A 19,492-nucleotide genomic window follows, 5' to 3' on the forward strand; every position below is an offset into this window, starting at 1 on the left:
ATATTCTGAAAGAAGGTAACAAGAGAGAAGAGGTGATTAAATCAGTTATTTCTCCCTCCATGGCTTTGAAAGAGTAAAATGAGCTTCAACTTTGTATCTTATTTTTAAAAAAATCCACAAACCAAAAAAAAACCCCTCCAGACAAAATACAAACCAAACCAGAAACAGCAGGACATGAGAATTACTAAAGAATTCTGCAGTGTCCCAGCTCAGATCTGCCACAGGAAGAAAATGAAGGATTATTTTAATCAGAGTTCTACTTACCACCATGTCCAGTAACAAACTGCAATAAAAGGAGAGCTGAGAAAGTCATCCTCATCAGCAGACATATTGCATTAAATAAAATTTGCTCTTGGATTCCTGCTCTGTAAAAGCCCACAGGAGCAGATGGCTCTGCCACCCCTGGAGGGAACTGGCAAGGCTAAATCACGATCAGGCACCACTGAAGCACTGCAAACGTCCAGGACTTCCAAAATACTGACAAAGTCTGCAGGACTGAGATTCTAATATTGCTTTTGAAATAATACATTGATAGAGAGACACCACAAGGTTACACTGCCTGGCAAAGGGCAGACTGAATACAGAGAGGTGTTTCTGGGATAGTTTTCTCTTGTAATGAGGAAGGAAGTGGCGGAAGGAGGGAAGGAAGGAGGGAAGGAAGGAGGGAAGGAAGGAGAGGAAGGAAGGAGAGGAAGGAGAGGAAGGAAGGAGAGGAAGGAAGGAGAGGAAGGAGAGGAAGGAGAGGAAGGAAGGAAGGAAGGAAGGAAGGAAGGAAGGAAGGAAGGAAGGAAGGAAGGAAAGGAAGGAAGGAAGGAAGGAAGGAAGGAAGGAAGGAAGGAAGGAAGGAAGGAAGGAAGGAAGGAAGGAAGGAAGGAAGGAAGGAAGGAAGGAAGGAAGGAAGGAAGGAAGGAAGGAAGGAAGGAAGGAAGGAAGGAAGGAAGGAAGGAAGGAAGGAAGGAAGGAAGGAAGGAAGGAAGGAAGGAAGGAAGGAAGGAAGGAAGGAAGGAAGGAAGGAAGGAAGGAAGGAAGGAAGGAAGGAAGGAAGGAAGGAAGGAAGGAAGGAAGGAAGGAAGGAAGGAAGGAAGGAAGGAATCCGCCCCTCCCGTATACCCAGGTCCAGTTTCACTGTCTTTTTTTCTCTGTTCCCTTTATCAAACTGATAAAGCTTGTTTTCCCATGGCCTGCAGCACTTGCTTTTGTTTGTGTGTCTTAGACTACAGATCTTATCTCTCTTTACCTGCAAACTTATTCTTTCATGGTCTAAAAAAAATAAAAGGTGAGGGAACAAATGAGATTCTAGACTTTAAAAATGCATGCTGTGAATTAGAAAGCAAGGGAGGCAAAAGTTAACATCCATCCAAAACCTCAAAGCAAAAACAGTTGCTTAAAATAAAAACAGCATTGAAATAGCATTAAAATAAAATCCCATCAGAATTTCACCAATTTGAATTTATACTACTTTTCATTTTACAGCTAGAGAGAAAATTGAAAAAAAAAAAAAAGGTATTTTTCAATTTTCCTTTTCCCTGCAACTGCATCCAGATGTCCCTGACTGCTGAGGCAATTCAGAACAGCAACACAGTTCCCAAGAGAGATCCCATAAACTACGCTGCGTACCAGAGGTCATTTTGCAAACTTCATTTATTTACCCTTCAGTCTGCCACAGCACAGAAGTCACGCCTTAATTAGCAGGCTCAGGCAGCAGCACTGCTGCTCTGCTCCATCCCCTGCTCACCTCCCCCTGCCGCACACATTTAATGCTGAACATGCCATTACCCTGGCTCTGCGTCCGTGCCTCCTTCTGGGACACTTTGTGCTGGTAATGATTGTGAAAAAGACACTAAAGATGTTAAAATATATATGTATATATATATATAAAAAATACATAAAAAAGGGATCCCACCGCAGGGATGTGGCAGGACCCGCAGCCTCCCTCCCGCAGGATTGCAGCAGCTCTGCTCTGCCCATCCCCTTGGAGCAGGGATTCTGGAGCCCCAGCACAGCAAACAAACGCACCTGAGAGCCCAGCAGGCAGGAATCCCATCACATCCTGCTCCCCTCCCCAGGCAGGCTGCTGGATGTCCACAAGGCATCACAAAATTCTACAGTGCGGCTCGGATGCACAGGAGCAAAATCCTAAAACGGCTGCTTAAACTACAAATCACTCCAGTGTGACTCTGCTTCCAGCAGAGTCAGCATTAATCAGCAGTCTGGGGCACTTTGCTCAGCCGTGAAATACAACAGAGTCATTTTAAATGTGACATGGATATGTGCTCACGCCAAACCACATGAAATATGGCAATTACAGTTCAAGCAATTACCACTATCCCTAGCGCTGAAATTAAAAATATAACTAAGATTCTTCTTTTTGAAATTACCTTCTTTCATTATCTTCTCAAAATATGTTTCTTAGCCTTGTTTTAATTCAAGATGCTGAAATCAGAAATGACCAAACCAGTCCACTCCCAGTCCCACTGCAGGATTTATCTTCCACAGTCCATATACCAGAGTCAACTCTAGATCTGGCAGAACTTTTCTGATGGAGCCATCATCGTGAAACTAAATGGAAAGCAATTTAGCTTTCATTTGGAAATGCATCACTTTTCAGATAATGAATTAAATTCAATTTTATGGAGTCTCAAACCGGAAAGGGGAAACGCACTCTGGAAGGGAACCTTCGGCATTCCAGCTGCAAAGAGAACAAACCTGCAGGAAAATCTCCTGAAAGGACTGTGGTGTGGGTGCTGGGAGCTCAGCAAAACAAAACAAAACCAAAATGTTCCAGCAATTGCAGACCCAGCTCCCGTTTGATGCACTGATGGCTGATGCAAATGTAACCTGACCAAACAGGCTTTAACCTGAGCATGTATCTTACAGCCTGATCAAATCTGATTTCTCTAGATCAGATAGAGTCCAATTTTGTACTTCTTTTGGAATTAAAACAATGGATTAAAGTATGAAAATACTTCCAACTTTTTCCTGTGCTCTAGCCTCAACCAGCAGTAGGTTGGTTGTTGTTTTGTTTTTGTTTAAATAGGAACTTTCTTCAGATGTTAAGCATCCCATATTGATGGGTAGTTCAAAATAATGTACAAGTTTTGTTCTATTTTTCTTCTTTAGTTGGGACCCAGTTTATACATTAAAAAATCAAATGGTGCATAGCACTTGCAACAGCTCCTAATAAAGCATAATTTGCATTTTAGGGGCTTCAATGGGGCATCACACAGCACTGCAGTGATATTAATTCTTGTTTGTGTTTGTGATATCGTGTTTCACTTTTGCAGATCTAATCTTAACACTGGATGGATAATAGTGGATAAAGAGCACATTGGAACCAAAAGAGAAATGTCTTTTCTGCATCATTTTTGATACAAATGTCTGGTTTCCAACTGGCACCAGCTGCACCCATCTGCAACAAACCTAAGATAAGGAGAAAAGAGCTGTCAAATGCATCCTGCCTTCCTTCAACTCTTCTTCCAATCTACATTTTTCAGCAGAAGCAACAGAGCTGAAATCTCAATAATCCTGCTGTCTGTAGCATTAAGAAACCAAAAAAATATTCATCTCAATCCCATGCCAGTGGAGAAGAACAAAGCCAGCTAAAAGGGCAAAGGATCAGTCTGAATTACACACGGGCTCCATGGGCTAGAAACTCCTTTCTTTGGGTGGAGCTGATCAAGAGCCATGGAATAGAAGCACTGAGAGGACAGGCTTTTTCACTATGGAGATGAAACAGTATTCTGTGACATTTTTCTGTCAGAGGATCAAACTGGAAGTGCATTTGATTTGGGAAAAAAAGAATTCTTGTAATTGATATGGATTAGTAACTGCAAGAAAGATGTAATTGTTTGAACCCAATCAGCAATATACATAAGTAAATTGGAAAGTCCAAAACACCTACAAGAAAAATAGCAGTAGGAGAAAAACGAAATTCAAAGAATGTCTATTCTGGATTAGCAGGAGAGTTTTGCTTAGGGTCAGGTCTGAATTGCAGTCAGACTTCAGACATTCCCACCTGGCAGGAACAGCTCGGGCCAGGGGCTTTGAGGTCCTACAGAAGATGTGCTGATCCAAGCTCTAACAACCCTTCCAATTCCAAACATCCTTCAGCTGCATCTACCCAAGGGTCACAGCCTCAGCAGGCACATGGACTCCTGGATCTAGAGCTGGGTCACTGACCTTGGCTCTCTGAGGCAGGTTCATCATGGTGTCTGGTTTGAAGTCGTTCTTGTTCTTCCTGCACAGCACGGCGGTGATGATGATGATGATGACGGTGACCACGGCGATGGGAGCCAGCACAGCTGCGATGATCCACAGGTTGTTTGGGGGGTTCTTCACCACAGCTGCAGAAAAAGGCAAACCAACATGGGTAAGATTTGCTGGGCAAGGTTCCTGTTCCTCCCAGCCCTCAGTTGCCCCATGTAGAAATTAGTACAAAAGCACTGTAAGTAATCTAGTTTTCTATGCAAGAAAATTGTATTACTTTAAAAGTTGAAAAAAAAGGATAAATCAGCAACACTGTTGAATTCACAAATCCCTGGGCTCCCTTCTCTTAGTTTTAAGTTACCTAGTTACATGCAAAAGCCAACATCCACTCCAAAGTCAAGACAGATGCAATATAAGCTATCCCTCCAATGGTTCATTTAAACAATAAACAAACAAAAGGTGCAAGTAATGCATCCTTAACTATTTTTCAAACACAAACCCAGCTTAGAGCAAATCACCTTAGCATGTGTGTTAAAAGAGCACACATGGAGTCCATACATGGTGTCAAAGACTGACTGGCTCAGCAGGAGCAAACTGGCAGAGCTTTTTAAAAAACAATGAAACCAGCTTGAATTGTTATCATCAATATCAATATCAATAAGATGCTTCTCTGGTGCTCTAGAAATAATTTATCATAGTTAAGGTCAAAAAAGAATTCTTCATTTCTGAAGGAGTGGAAATAATGAGGTTGGAAAGAGCCACTTGCAGATGTATTAAAGATGGCTTAAGGAAAAGGGTACATTTCAGAAATGCAGTGATGCAAAAACATCCTAGATTCCATTTCATCAGAATAATCTCCCTGAGTATGAACCTTCAACTTGTTCACACATAAGAGATCCTCCCGTGACACATTCCCAGCTCTCATTTCATTCTGGAAAAACAATCAGACAACCTCCTTATAATGCTGAACTTAACTGCAGTGAAATATTTAGTGGATTTCCCCATGATACTGGTGTTTATTTTGCTGTGGCACTGGTTGCTGGTGTGGGCAGGCAATGCTGAGAACACCAGCACAAAGCAGCCGCTCCCATTTCCTGGGGGACCGGAGCTTTCAAATGTCATTGAGCTTATGAGCTGTCAGAGGCACTCAGCATCTCTCAGGATCAGACTTCAAATGCAAACCAGCTTGTTCTGCAGCAGTCATTAGGAACTCCTCAGTTCTCCAGCTGGAATCCTGGCTGGAGCCTGTTCTCTTTGTAGATTTGTGACTTTTTGCAAAGCCAGTGAAGTTTGTTGGGTGATGTAGGAACATTAAGCTCAGAGCTGGAGCACAAGGATGCAAAAAGGCCAGGTTGGAGACTTTCAGGGTTCACTTTTCAACAGACTCGCAGAATTCTTAATTATTGACTTTGACATTTAGTTTGGGGATGAAAGGGCTGTGGGGAAGGAAAGTGAATCTGAATTTTAACAAATAACAGACACTTTAATTATAGATTGCTGCTGTGGAAGCAGCAAACAATGGTTGAAAAATGATATTTATTCCTTCTAAGGGAAGCAGAGGAAATGATGATCTTATGGCTAATAGGATAGACATTTAGGAGTCCTAATTTACATCTTTAATTCATTTACCAGACTCCAATGTGACCTAAAGTCAACCCACATTTCATTTGACTCAGTAAGACTTCAGTGGAATTTGAAACAAGCCTTTCATTCTGTTGTAACTCAATCTCTGGCTCATAACACAGGAACATCCATATTTTGTGTTATTATTAGTCTATCTTGTTTAACTCAGCCATGAGCTCCTGAGGGTACATGTCTTTTCCTACATTATTTTGGGACAGAACTTTTCATTCTGCTAGAACAGAAATTATAATGAGCAAAAATGAAATCCACACAGACTATTTTCTGTGGCAATACAAAGACAGACTGCAAATAACCGTGTCCAAAGGGAAAGAAATTGGGTTTTTTCCCATAATAAGGTATAAAGATGGAATCATCTCCTACATTTCAAATACTTCGCCTTCAGAATCTTCGGTACCTCAGGTCACATTTTCAGTTTCTGTATATTCTCTTTTTACAGTGTTCTATGCATACGTGGCTGGTGTGAAAATCTACAGATGAATAAGGCTGCCTTATCAGACCATGGAAATACAAAGTTAGATGATCAGCAGAAGATTCCATAATTGCCTAAATACCTGCATAAATATAAATCACATCACTGCACAAAGAGCTAGGAAACTGCTGTATCCATTTCTTTAGTAAAAAAATACATTAAAGAAATATCCTCATGGAAAACAAAATTACTTGAAATTTAAATGCTGGGATTTATGGAATGGAGATCCTCGGGTTCAGCTGAATTAAAATCAGTAGTAGACCATGATCAAGTCAAGGATCAGATACAGTACATGGTGCATTCTCTGGGAATTGTATCATTCTTATATTTCTGTCTTCCTACTCAATCCTGAGTTTATGGATGATATAAAAATTACTTATTACAGTGGTCTCTTCTTTTCCTCTCATTATTTTACGTAATTATTTCAGTTTCACCACTCCTGCAGGCAGATTTACGTGCACCAGGGACACCCATTTTATGTGCTGTTTCACCAGTAAGGAGATCCAGTGCAGAAGTCAACTATATAATTTTGATTCCTTCTAAAGAAATACTTTGGCACTTTGTACATGGGTTTGTACACTGAGCTGTGAACTGCATGAAAAAACACACCAAGCTTCACCACAGGTTTATGACTATGAGCCATGCATATAGGAATAGCTAAAAAAAAACCCCCAAAATTAAAGAAACCTGTGTCCACAATCACTCAGTAACTGATGAAGGTCTTGAAAGAGAAATTTGAAAACACTTTGCTTTTCAAGATTGGATCATTTTTGGCCATGTTATTCTGAATGATACTATCATATCTTGAATCAGAAAGCCGCCCATATGCACAAGTAGCTCTTTTCAATTTCACTTTTCTGATTTGTGTCTTAACAATATCTTTAACAACCATGTTGTTTTCTGGATGAAAATTATTGTTAAAAAAAAAACAATACCTTTGAGATAGAAAGAATCTATCTCCACTCTATTTTGATCAATTCAAAAATAAGGGACATCTTAACAGCCACCACATTTTACTTTTTTTGGCCAAGTTATATGAACAGCAACTTTGCCCCATTAGTCTGTGGTGTCATGGTTTCACCAGCAGCAGAATTAATTCTGACTTCCCACAGTGAAAACTGTGGAAGTTCAAGCTTCAACTTTCAGCTCATGGAATAAAACAATGATTAAGCATGGAATTTTTGAAAGGACTCTTACGATCAGCTTGAACTTGGATGACGTAGCCCAGGGTCAGGGCCATCCTCTGGGAGTCAACTGTACTCAAAATTTTGGCAGCTGCAGTGCCCAGCAAAGGCTTCCCGTTGTACAAAGTGTAATATGTCAGTTCAGCTGGCTCCTTGGGTCCTGGAATACGTTGAATTTTTACCATCTTTAAGGGAAAAAAAATGAATAAATAAATAAGGAGAGAAAGAGAAATAAACTGTGCTCGCATTATACCCACAGCAGAACTTGCCAGGAGCTGTTTGGAGGCAGTGCCCACAGGGAACTCCTTCAAGATCTCCCAAAAGCATAAGCTCCATGCAAATATTCTCATAGGATCAGAGCTTCTCCCCTTCAGAGCCCAGGATGCTAAATCAGTCAGTCAGAGAATTTTTCTTAATTTTTCTTAAAGTTTTTCTTTAAAAAAAATTAATCATAATCCTAAGGTAAAACCCTACACTAAGAAAAGCATTCAGTAAAGAGGAAAGGACCAAATTTTTGGACATTACAGTCCTTTGTAAAGGGAGAATTCTTATAATCTGCTCTAATACTGAAAACTGTACTTTACTGGCATATTGAAGTTGAAAAACAGCCTCACATTTCCCTTCTATACTCATTATTTTTTTGATATAACAGGTTGATAAGAAAGGAATCTTGCTTTTCCCATTTTATTCTGCAGAACACTGGCAGAATTTTTCCATTGTACCTCTAACTTTTCTGAGAGTGGAGAAAGTGTCAAACATTTCTAATGATGAGAAGAAAAAGCAGTTTTGTGGTTCTTCTCCATTATGCTATGGACTAAAGTTTTACAAAGGTTCACACTTTTGGCAAGTAAAATGTGTTCCTTCTTTTAAATTCTTTCAGTGGAACAATATAAAGAATTGTGTGGGCAAATGGGAAATAAAATAACTTGGGTTTCTACCTTACAACAAACAACTCTTGAAAAACATAATTTAATTTTTTTTTAAATAACTAATTTTTGAAGACTGAAGAAGAAATCTCTTAATTGCCCATAGCATCAGTTGGCTTAATTGTTGAGAAAACAAAGTATGATCAGTTCAAAATACTGAATGTAAAATGCTGTAAATAAAAGGAAGATGATTAATAAATTACTCAGGTCTGAAGTCCCTACTTCATAACATGATCTGGGGCCACATGATTTGATGACTAACTGCATAAATAAAGGCTGCTTCTTGCATTTTTTTCCAACAAAAAGAAAAAAAAATGTAAGTTCTAGCTTTGAGTTACCTAGGAAACTTCCATCATGAAGAAAAAACTTGGAGCTCTTCATTATGCTGAATGTGCTAAAATATGTACTTTGTACCAATCCTCATAGCAACCAGAGAGAAAATATTTATGAACACTGATTAACTAATGATGATTTCTGGAGGATGACAGGCATGCCAACACGGCTGGCAGCAGAAAAAGGCACAATTAGCAATGCCAGGCATTCTGCCCTCGCTGCTTTGATATCCACGAGAAACACAGGAAAATTTCAGCCAAGAAATTTAGTTAGACACGTCTTTTACAGGAAATTGAAGCAGGACACATGCAAGCAAAGCACTTTTTTGAACACAGCTCCTTTGAGCACCTGCACGGTGTAGCTGCCCACGGTAGTGGCACGTCTGAACCGCCTTCCCTGCTGGTGGGACATCATGAACAGCGGGGCCAAGCGCTGCTCCATCAGTCTGGCAAAGCTCTGGTTGTTCAGCCCCAGCAAAGCAATATCAACCCCTTGGATGACTGTGGGAAGGGAGAAAAAACACATATCAGCACTTCATGCACGGCCAGGTGAAGCAGCACGGGGTCTGTGGGACGGTTTGGGACGGGAAGAAAAATACCTGGATGTTGTTATTCCCTGTCAGTGATTCCCTGTGGGGATATAACTTCTGTTTCAGTCCCTGCACTGCTCATCTCAGATAATATCAGTGATGTTTCAGAGAGTAAAAATCTCAAAATACCATTTCTAGGCCTTCAGTTTACCAAAATGGCTCAGGGGAGCGTCTACTCTATGATCTTCAATGTAAAAATTAGGTTCAAACCTATTTGAGTGCTGCTGGATTTATGCTTATTGCCAGATGTTCTCATTAACCAGTTTCTATCCTGAGAATTTGAACTCTGAAGTTTGGATTTTGTACAGTCTCAAACAAAATATCCTGTTTGAGAGCACAGAAACCTGAATAAACATTTCTGAAGTATAAATGAATGCAAGACTTAAAAGACACTGGATTCTAAAGTTCAAAAACAGTGATAAGATATGCTGATTCAATTGATACATATGTATGGTTTTTACAGTATTATTTCAAAAAAGTCTTCTGAGTCACCAGGATCTTTTTGAAAACAGTTTCCATTGTAACATCAATAACAATCCACAGAGAGTGCACAGAGGCAAGAAATGGAGTATCAGGTTCACAGGGTCCATACTGGGAGGAGCTGTACCACTCCCTTCAGAGGATCATAATCTCTGCATAAACTTATGTTTTATTTCAAATTTATGAAAAGGTGGAACTGGTACCAAGTCTATTTCATGTCAGAGCCCTTTGTTCTTGCTCTCCTGAGCACTAAACAATTCCAGGTACAGACACACCAACTAGAAAGGCTCTGGTATCTCAAAGATGTCTGAGAGAAAGGGTCTCTTTCTTGCCCAGGTGTCATTTCTGAAGTCAAAGTGATTGTGCATGAGAATGTGGCACCTGTGAAACAACTTGATAAAAGAAGTATTTTGAAGCCTAAAAGCTTCAAGTGAAACATTCAAAAATCCAAAAACCCTGGACCCAGATAGTCAGCAAATCATAACAAAGTTCCTTGCTGTAACAGCTTCACCTTTGTTCCAGAGTAATGTCTATGTGTCTCTTTTGATTTCAGATTTAAATCCATGTCCCAGGGTCTTGAAAAAGGAAAAAAAAAAGTGTCTATTTGTGTGTCAAAACTCTCAGAAAGTGCTATAAACTCTGAGGTGGGTGTTGGTCACTGGAGATGTCACTGCTCAAGATGATCAATCATTTATGCCCCAGAGTAACAATAAGCACATTTGCCCAGCTGAAGGCAGGTTCAGTGGGCAGCCACTTATTTCTGTGTAAAATTGCTGCACTGCTGTGTTCATACAAATGAGCACTAAAAATTATTACCTGGAGTGCCTGGAGGAGGGAAGGACATTAGAAAGTACCTGTTATCACCCAGTAGTCTCTAGTTGATTCCGAGACATCAAGGTTTGGATACTCCAAAGCTTTAAAAATAGAAGATTAAATTATGCCATAATATTCCAACATCCTACACGTTATGCATCCCAAAACTGGCTACCCAGACAGCAACAAATAAAACTGAACTATGGCCCAAGAGGAGATCTAGAGCATAATTTTCAGGGTAACAATTTCTCTTCTGTCTGAAAAAGAGCACCAGGTGTAAACAGAAGAAGCACTGCCATACAAAGTAGAACATATATCTCCTGTTGCCAAAATACTGGCTGGGACAGAGTCTGGGGTGAAGCCCAGGAATGCCCAGAACCAAGAAGGATAGGTAAGAGGTGAAACAGGTAAAATTCATCTCTGCTGCTTTCTCCCCTGCAGAAAACCAGATGAGATTCCATGATGATTCTGGATTAATCTTTACATAGCCCAGACCATAGTTTTAGCCTAAAATAATAAGAAAATATAGCAGGATCAGACTCCACATGGATTGCAAACGAGACTAACAAAACTGCGAGCACACCTCCGAGCGTGGTGCTCTCTCGCTGTGCACCATCTAAGGCATCCCCACCTATATGTGTCTGCATCTGTGAGAAGCTGATATTTGCTGTTGTGATGCCTTTTGTTAGCTCCTCCATCTCTGAAGTGCACTAGGCTGTAAAGCTCAATATGCTGCTAATTCATTACACAGCTCAGGGTTTGCTCAATAGATTAATACCGGGAACTTCATTCAGAAAACATCCGTGCTCTGCACATTGATAGGCTGCTATGGAGTCACCTTGATTTTTACACCCCAAAGTGACTTGGAATAGTAAACATTGCAAAGGATTTGATTGCGCAGCTGCTTTTGAGGAGGATTTCACAGCGTGCCCTGAGCTGTGCATTTCCATGACAGACTGCAAAGGCTCTGGAGGAGCCACTGGAGCCTACTGGGAAATAACATGCTCGGAGAACAACCTCAATATTTGTTTGATAAACTGAGACAACTACACTTCCACATGAATAAGCATCAAACACTCCTCAAAGAAAACATTTTCCAGACACACTATCAGTCTGGAGCCATAAACACTGGGCGTGCATTGAGTTCATGAGTTTGCAGTACAGCTGCTGCACTGGGAATACAACCAAGAGCTCCAAAATAAAATATAAGCCACTAGTTGATAAAGGAACACTTGCTAAAGACTTTATCAGGTCTGTTCATCATGTGTGGGGATCAGCAGAGAACTGCAGTACCACATGAGACGTGCTGTGTGACAAATGATTTGCACAGCTCCTGACTACCAAGCACATCCCTGTATTGCCTTTGTGAGAAACATCACAATCCTCTTCCTGTGCAAAAGGCCTATTTTGGAGGCCAAACACTTGAACTGAGCATAGCCAGCATCAAAACTTCCTCCAGCTTTCTCCTTGTGCTCGTGGATGGCTCCTGAAGACATGTCCTGAGCACAGGGCATCCACCTGCCATAGAAAAGAGCCTGTCTGATGAGAAATGGGGGACATCCCTTCCAGGTCCATGACCACACTCATTATCAACAGCCTCTCTCTCTCTCTGCCTCCCCTTGCCTGTGGAAAGACTCTATGAAAACACAAGCCCACCTTGAGATGTGTCTCTTACCCTGTGATGGGAACTCTGATTTGAAAGTGCACCAACACAGTGCAAGAGCTTACAGGGCAGTTTCACATATTTGTATCCAAATATTGTAATTTGATAGGCAATGCCTCAAGAACAGCTTACAAACCTCCTTTCCCAAAGATCTGCACGGTCACCTAAGTTAGCTGTGATTCCTGACTGCCTCACAGCAAGGAGAAACCACTTATCCCACAGAAGTCACCGATGAAGAATTGTACCATGTAATTTCTCTGCTGTTGGGGCTGTTTGCAAACAAAATGGACTGCCAAAAAGGAAAAAAGAGGCAATTTTTGTTTTCCCCAGTGCTCACTTTCCAGCAGTCTGCTTCTGCACTGACGTACCCAGCATGTCCCTGCCTCTTCTCACAAACACACAACTCCAGTCTGCAGCCAGCTTAATTTTACACATCACATTTACAAAGCAGATTAAACAGAAACCCCCAAGACGAGTGTCTTGTCCCTTTAATCACTTTAAAGAAATTAGCAGGCAGACTCAGAGAGCACACACACCACAGGGGCTGCCCACACCAGCTCTCTGTACCTCAGAGCCTTCACAGCAACTGGAACGCAAGAAAACTGTCGATGCCAAAGTGCTCGCACCACGTGTAAGCTGAGGATGCTGCTCAGCAAATGCAACAACTTTCTAAAATAGAAGCACAGATGGAGCTCACCCCACTACCCAAAAACACACTCACAGCCTGATCCCAGCCCAGCAACCACCGGGGCTGATGATTCCATAGAAGCAGAGGGCAATGCTGAAGCTAAAGTTCGTTCAGTGATGTGCTAAGCATTCCTAAAATGAAGACTTTGGGGCCTTTTGTGCTTTGCTTTTCACAAAACTAAAATTTTATTTTGTTTGAAACCTGGCATAGGATTTTAATTTTTTTTTATTAATGACAGATTATATATGTTTTTCCTTAGTTTTTTTGGCCAGCATTGCTAGAGGCCAAAATAAACAGGGAAAAAAAAAATCATCTAATTCCTCCCTCCACCCTTTTTTTTTTTTTTTTTTTAGCAAAATACAGTTTAAAAAATAGCCAGAAAATCTACCTATAATCCCTGAGCTTGACAACAAAGCCAAATTGTGGTGCTGGCTAATCTTGATGCTGGGAAGCACATACTTACACTCAGCAATGGTGAGAGGTGGGTAGGTGAGGTAGAAACCCACCAGCTCAGCTGACAGCTGATTAAGAAGGTTGCTGGAAATAGTGCCATTTAGAGTTGTGCTTTGATTTTTCACTACGTAAAACAGAGTGACAGCTTGGGAGACGTTGGAGGTGTTCAATATCTGAAACAGAGGCAAAAAATAATGTGATGCTGTGGTTCAGCTCATTAAAAAGAAAAAACACAAAAAAAAACCCCAAAACACCAAGGCAGAGCAAAGAAACTGGGGAAATGTTAACCTGAAGAATGGATTACCTACGTCTCATTCAATTTTACTTGTGTGATACTTTAATCCCTGCTTTAGCACTTGCAGGGTTCCTGGAGGACAGCAGAAGGCAGATAAGGTGCAGTCAAGACTGAAAATGTTTTCCCCTGGTTTTCTCAGGAAATGTGGATGAGGGAGAGGATGCTTATCAGAAAAATCATCCAGTGCTGGATTCAGAGAAATTTTCCTGTTTATCTTGCTGTCTTTGCTGCCTTCCTACTGCTTGTTTCTAGACCCACACATTTTCAGTATGAAATTAAGGGATATCACATCTTTCTGTTCCTAATATCATTTGAATACCTGCTCTCCTATCCACTCTAGCTCAGTGCCAGTCTCTTCCTGAACCCAAATTTGATTACTACATTTTGAGGACCCAAGTACTGGATGAGATTCTCAAACACCAGGAACAAAACCCACAAGTTTTCTTGGAAAACTTATGCCCAAGAGCAAGAGGGATGGGATTATTTGGCTACTGATAGGTAGGCCCAACAGCATTCATAAATGTTTTTTAAATACTCCATTTTTATGGTTTGGATCATCAAGTTAAAAGAAAACCATGGTGTAAAAAACACATCAGAAGAGCCCAAGGTCAGACCAAAAGTTTGCCTAGCCAATGTCCACTTACAAATGTCTGGAGCAGAGGATTGGAGAATTAGCACAGGACAAGAGGAATAAATGGCATTCAACAGTGTGAGATTATCCCATAGCTATATCAGAGCCATAAATCATATGCCTGGGTTTAAAAAGGATTGATGACTTTTTATTCCATATCTTTGGCCAAATGTTTTTCGTAATTTACATTTTTTTTTCTCCACTTACATCTGGACACCTTTATCACATAGTATGTGAAAGGATGCTTCTTTTTATTTAAATCTGAGTAGTTCTGTTATGGGGAACTCAAAGTGAGAGTTCCTGATTCACTACAGCGTTCATGGCTGGAGAGATATGGCCAATTTCATTTCTCCTTGCATGGAAGATGCTTCATGCCTTTTATCCACCTTCCCTCTACTCTCCTAGGGCAGCAATGCCTTTTCTGGACTGGCTCTGTCTGCTCCAGAACTGTTCCCCAGTTCTCAATTAATCTAAAGCCCTCATACAATGTTTTGTTGCACAGACTTAGTCTTTTTGCAAGATACTGGAATGCCTTCAGAAAAATTTATCATGAAGATCACACCCTTGAGCCTGTTACTTCCCAGCTTATATGTTGCCTCCAGGACCTCCATCCTATCTCTCCTTAAATTGGCAATACCCACGAAAACAGCTACTACCTTCTTCTAGGGCTCTCTCCAAAACTGCTTGGGTGCTTTGTGAGATCTGCCACTTCCACCACAAGCAAATTAGGCACCATGGAGTTCCCCTCAATGTCCCAAGTTCAGCTACTGAAAAGCTTGATAACTGCTTTACCTACTGTGGTAGGCCCTCTCTTGCCCTGTGCTTTGTTGCCTCTCTGAACTCCTCCAGTTTGAACAGAAGCTCACATGAAACAGCACCAAAATAACTAAGCAGAGTGATGATGGTAATTTTTTTCCTTCTGAGGAACACAATCTATACATGGTTTTATCATAAATCAAAAATATACCCATAATATTGCCCAGAGGATCATTTCTTTATTCCTGAAGTATGGCATAGAGCATAAGAGTGTTGGCCCACTCTACATTTGAAGGTGTGTAAAAATGAGACCCTTTGTGGTGAATTTGTGCCCACGAGTGTGAAACTGAAATGCATACCAAGAGAAAGAAATCTATTCCATTATTTCAGGTCTTTAAAACAACTGTGCCTAGCACCATCTTCTTACCTGAATAGCCTCTCTGAAAGCAGCTAATGTGTCAGAATAACATGTTCAATAAAAACAAATTTCGAAGACTCTGTTTTTATACTTGGAATTTCATTTATATGACTGAACTTGTATTGCAAAAACTCCAATTCATGAAAAGCAACAGCCTTCTATAAATCAAGTTTTCCTGCAATGCATAAAACAATCTTATTGCAGATGAAAACATAAACTTCCCTCCACAGTGGCTAGCAAAGGCACTGTGTTGGAATAAAAACATAAACATGGCAAAGAATAACCAGGAGTGTTTGGCAACAGGCACTGGCAAAGCTCCCGACACCGTACCTGAACAGTTAAGTTGTTGCTGGTGTTGAGGACCTTTCTCTCAGCATCCTGAAATGCCCTTTGGAGTCTCTGTTCCATGGTCTGAACAAATTTGCATGACTGAATATTGTCAGTTTGGCCCACAAACTGCAGCTCTGGAAAAAGGAAGGCATTAGCATGTGGACAAAGTATTCTCAGTTGCAGCACCAAGAAAAAAATGATCAATTTACACATTAAGTGTGTGAAAATAATTCCACTTCAGGAACTGCACTAAATTAGCCTTAATTAAGACAAAATGTAAGAATTAAATTGCATTATTAGAGCTGATACTCTCCACAAACAAATGGAGATTGCTTCTGCAATGATATATATGATGGTAGGGCCTGTTCACTGTGCATATTCTTGCTCAGAGCCAGGAGTAAGCAAAGTCATTCCAAAAGACAAGTTATAATCTTAAATCTTGCAGGTCATTTGGTCCTGAAAAATATTATCAATCATAATAGTGATTCTTATTCTGTTTTATTTTCACTCTAGGAAAAATACACTTAACTTTAACTGCCATAAGTATGTGTATACAAACATTGTAAGCACATATGCAAGAAATATTTTTTATCATTTAATACATCATTTCAGAGCACTCTGTGCTCACCGACTCTGCACTGATGCTTGCTGCCACCTCCCCTTAATGGCTTTTTGGGACTACCTTAAAACAGAGGCCAGGCAAAACTAAGGGAATAAAAAGCAGTTCTATTTATTGAAGGGCCTTCAGGTACATTTTGAGCAGACAAAGGTCCCCCAGGAGCTGCACCCAAAATGGACAACGGGTCACGATTTTTCACTCTTTTGTTAGTTTGGTCCATTTGTATATTGGGGGTTAATCTTCCAATTACAGCTTCAGGTAATTAAGTAATTTACCCCAAATTTTCTCCGTCCAACTCACTTTTGTTTGCATTTCCCAGGGCCTGAGACAGTGAGGTGTCCTGGATTCCCAGGTCTGGAGGGGAATTGTTCTGTCTGACCAAACTGGGAGAACGGCAGCTAACACTCTATATGGAGTTTAGAGGTAGACACTAAAGAATTGCAGGATTACAAATATATGCAAAACATAAAAGCTAAAATCCTGAGGCATCACCCTCACAGCAGTGCCCGTGGCCCTGGCAGCAGAGCACCAGGAAGGGCAGGGCTGCCCACAGGAAAGCAACACCTGTACCTGATGCCTTGAGTTTTAACTTTCACATTTTCCGGACTCTGCACTGCATTAGTAGCTCTGAACTCCACACAAAGTGTTCAAGTTCTCCTCACAGCTCAGGCACACACAACAATCCTTCTCCAGCCCCACAACCAAGGACACCGTGGCAGCTCCGGGCCCAAAAAGCACAAGCAGCAGCGAATTGAGGAGAGCAATCTGGGAGGATGGGACTGCATCACCTGCAGCTGCAATTGGGCAATTAACCCCAATGTGGAAATGGAGCAGAACCTATCAAAGTGTGAAACTCCTGAGCCAGGGCCCATCTTGGGTCCATCTTGGGTGGATCCTCAGCCAGGCTCTTGCCCTGCCCAAGCCGCATCCTTTGATACTTAAGATATTAAAGATGCTAAAAAAAGGTTTAAAAAAGGAGCTAAGGTGATCCTTAGCCACTTTATTCCTTTAACACTGCCTAGCCTCTGTTCTAGGTAGCCTCTGTGGCCATCAAACCCAAAGCAGAGCCGTGGCCCAGAGAGTCCCTGGGCACTGTTCCATGAGCTCACGGCCGGGCCGGGCAGGGCAGCCCTCGCTCACCCGTCTTCAGCTGGAAGTGGTAGGCAGGCAGGGGCTGCCAGGGCAGGGCCAGGGCCACCACAGCCTGCAGGTGTGGCACGTGCTGCTTCATGTCTGCCGTGGCGTTGCCGATGCCGTAGGCGAGCAGCTTCTCAGTGACCGCAGCCGGCGTGAAAACCAGCCTGCCCCTCGTCACGTAGTAACCAACCGTGAGGTTACTCGACTGCTCCAGGATTTCCACCTAAAACACACAGGGAAGCAAGCACGTGCTTCTGTTAGTTTGCTTGCAGCTCAGCCAAAGTTTGATGGGGTTTCTCACCCTGAATGTGCGTCCCTTGCAGGGTTTTTATCCTGTAATCCCCACTGTAGGATCAATGTCATAGCAGACACGGTATGAGCAGAAGTGCTCAGAGAGTTTTAGGCTCAGCTCATGCAGCATGGGCTCCAAATTGAAGGAGTGCAGAGCTGCCACCACAGCTGCAAACCTCCAGGTTAGGCTGGGCCTTCGTTCGTGCACAGACACTGGGACATTTTACATATGCATGGAAAAACACAGAGAGCTACTGATAGTAAAAGGTTTTAAAATCATAGAAAATTTGGGGAGTTAAGAAGAAATTTAGGCTTGGCAAGCCCTGGGAAAAGTGTTAAGAGTAGGCCCTGGGAAATGTTAGGCCTTGTGCTTGCTAAGATCATGTGAAACTGCACCTGTGTAGTCAGTATATGATAAATGATATAACTGTTAGATGTGATTAGATATAATTATTGTTTAAAGAATCATGAGGAACAATGTTAGGGGTTTGAGGGGGATCATGAGAAATCCATGCTTGGGTAAAATCAATGTATACAACAGAGCAATGTAAGTTTAATAATTAATATGTAAGTTATATAATGATAGAGTATAAAATATGTTCAGCTCAAAACCAAACTGGGTCAGATTTGGGTTTGTGTACCCCTGACACCCAGAGCTCTTTAATAAAACACCTTCATATAATCATTCTGTGACTGTGTTCCTGAATGCTAACACTACCCCATGCCTGAAGCTCACTGGCTTCCTGCGTGTTTCTGCCATTGCAGGTTCGCAGACAGATTTTTGAAGGACTAGTTTCCAATATTTGATTGGGCTGTCTCTTATCTCCTGTTCTGTACTGTCCCAGCTGGCTGAGTCTATGAGTGGACCTATACGAGTGGAAATGCCAAACCACAAGAACAGACAGACTGTAAGTCAAAACGTGAGCTGAGTTTTACCTCAAAATTCTGCATTTTCCAAAATGTTTTACCCCTGGAACTGGTCCTCCTCACTAAGTTTTAGCTGGTTTCCTCTGTTAGAAGAAGGCAGCTCCTCTCAAGTTTTCAAAAAGGTGGGGGATGAAACCTGGCAGCTTTCATAGCTGCTGCCAAGGAACACATATTTCCCAAACCCACTGACATCCTCCACACTTGCAGCAATAAAGCATGAGGACCAAAGTCAACTTGATGACCTCTGTTTTGAGAAAAATTACTTTTTGCCTTCCCAGAGGTTTGGCTTAACAGCACAAACCCCAGCCTAAGGGCACAGGAAGCTGTGTCCCAAGGAAAAGGGCAGCCCTCCCGAGCCTGCTCTCACACACAGCAGTGCAGAGGCTCGTGCAATTTAGCTGCAAGGTGAGATGAACACATCCACCTCCATTTATTTTCAGTGAGATGTGCTTTCTCCCTGCTCAGGCTTCTTGTCCCTGTGAAATTGCACCTGTCAGGTACTGGGTTTTCAAAGCAGGGGGTGGGACTGACAGCAGTGACATCCCGTTTACCAGCCCTGCTCTTGCCATTGATCCAGGCTGAGCACAGCAGCACTTGGCTGCCCTGAGCAGAAGTCACTCCTGAGCTGCAGGGAGAAGAG

At 41.7% G+C, this 19,492-nt stretch overlaps 1 protein-coding gene across 1 annotated transcript in view; it reads right to left on the bottom strand.

The window, feature by feature from the left end:
- KIAA1549L (KIAA1549 like) overlaps positions 1 to 19,492 on the bottom strand; it is a 78,719-nt gene that overhangs the window by 49,407 nt on the left and 9,820 nt on the right. The window contains exons 5-11 of the mRNA XM_088057414.1: positions 17,638 to 17,857; positions 15,879 to 16,012; positions 13,459 to 13,621; positions 10,686 to 10,745; positions 9,111 to 9,262; positions 7,517 to 7,688; positions 4,180 to 4,343 (exon numbers count right to left, since the gene is read on the bottom strand). Coding sequence (XP_087913540.1) covers positions 4,180 to 4,343; positions 7,517 to 7,688; positions 9,111 to 9,262; positions 10,686 to 10,745; positions 13,459 to 13,621; positions 15,879 to 16,012; positions 17,638 to 17,857 — 1,065 coding nt within the window. The remainder of the gene's footprint in view (positions 1 to 4,179; positions 4,344 to 7,516; positions 7,689 to 9,110; positions 9,263 to 10,685; positions 10,746 to 13,458; positions 13,622 to 15,878; positions 16,013 to 17,637; positions 17,858 to 19,492) is intronic.

Source organism: Pseudopodoces humilis, chromosome 7, assembly GCF_049639895.1.
Source record: "Pseudopodoces humilis isolate 2021_Gansu_Grassland_sample_001 chromosome 7, ASM4963989v1, whole genome shotgun sequence".
Lineage (NCBI taxonomy): Eukaryota > Metazoa > Chordata > Aves > Passeriformes > Paridae > Pseudopodoces > Pseudopodoces humilis.